Genomic DNA, 1,177 nt, shown 5'->3' on the forward strand with positions numbered 1-1,177 from the left:
TCAATGAAGAATTCCAGCCTAGTTAAAATTTTCTGATTGGTTTCTCTTCAGTATTATTCTAGTAAATCTTATTGTTGCACCTTCCACTGTGCCTGTATCTTGTGTATTTGATCGAAATTTTGAATTTGGTTGGTGTTAACATTGTTGCAATTGTGCCAACTCAAAATAAGTATAAAGGTAAGTAGGTTACAGCAGTGGGGCCAGCTAATTGTCTCTAGAATTGTCTGTTGGTCAAATGTATTAAAGCACAGAATGCTGATGGATGTTAAAATAACACCATGCTAATTGCTCCTTAATTTGTAAACTTAGATGTCATTTTCCTTTTTCAGAAGTTTTAAAGGAACTTGATGATGCTTATGAAAAGTATAAGCAAGAAACAGACATTACTCAAAGAAAACGGTTGCTGCATCAACTCCAGCGAGCATTAATTAACTCCCAAGAGCTGGGAGATGAGAAGATTCAGATTGTTTCTCACATGAGTGAGCAAGTGGAGAACTGTGCAAGGGAGATGGATAGTCACTCAGAATGTTTTGAGGACCAAAATGAACATGAGAGCTCTGTTGAGAAGATCAAAATGGAAGTGTCACAAACTGAAAGACCTTCCCGAAGGCTGCGTAGACAAAAAAACGGTGAAAACCGTGATTTGTGTCAAGTTGGTAATGAAACTGAAGAGGCAGAGGAGCCTCCTAAAGAAAAAAGATCAAAATCTGCAAAAAAGAAGCGCTCAAAAGCTAGACCAGAAAGGGATATCTCCCCCATTGATTTTCCTATCGATCCAAATGAACCAACTTACTGTCTGTGCAACCAAGTGTCTTATGGTGAAATGATAGGATGTGATAATGACGAATGCCCAATTGAGTGGTTTCACTTTTCTTGTGTAGGCTTAACATACAAGCCAAAAGGCAAATGGTATTGTCCTAAATGCAGAGGTGATACTGAAAAGACTATGGACAAGTGCATAGAAAAATCAAAAAAAGATAGGAAGTTAAGGTAGTGACTACCATAAATATTACAAGGTTTTCAAACTTCTCCCATCATGTATATTAGCTTAAAATGTATGTGTAACTATGCAATCATTTTTATGATAGTATTAAACATTGCTGAATTTTGATTAATGTATATTGACTCATGAACCCAAATGATACATACCTCCATATTTTTTGAAGTAGCCTACCAT

The 1,177-nt window shown here is 36.3% G+C and overlaps 1 protein-coding gene across 1 annotated transcript; it reads left to right on the forward strand.

Moving 5' to 3' along the window:
* Positions 1-286: 286 nt before the first annotated feature.
* On the forward strand, positions 287-1,171 carry LOC122544938 (inhibitor of growth protein 2-like; the record flags this gene model as incomplete). Its single annotated transcript, XM_043684197.1, has 1 exon — positions 287-1,171. A coding segment is annotated over one exon (708 nt), but the record flags the coding sequence as incomplete, so codon positions are not given.
* Between the last annotated feature and the right edge of the window lie 6 nt (positions 1,172-1,177).

This window comes from Chiloscyllium plagiosum, unplaced genomic scaffold, assembly GCF_004010195.1.
Source record: "Chiloscyllium plagiosum isolate BGI_BamShark_2017 unplaced genomic scaffold, ASM401019v2 scaf_38830, whole genome shotgun sequence".
Lineage (NCBI taxonomy): Eukaryota > Metazoa > Chordata > Chondrichthyes > Orectolobiformes > Hemiscylliidae > Chiloscyllium > Chiloscyllium plagiosum.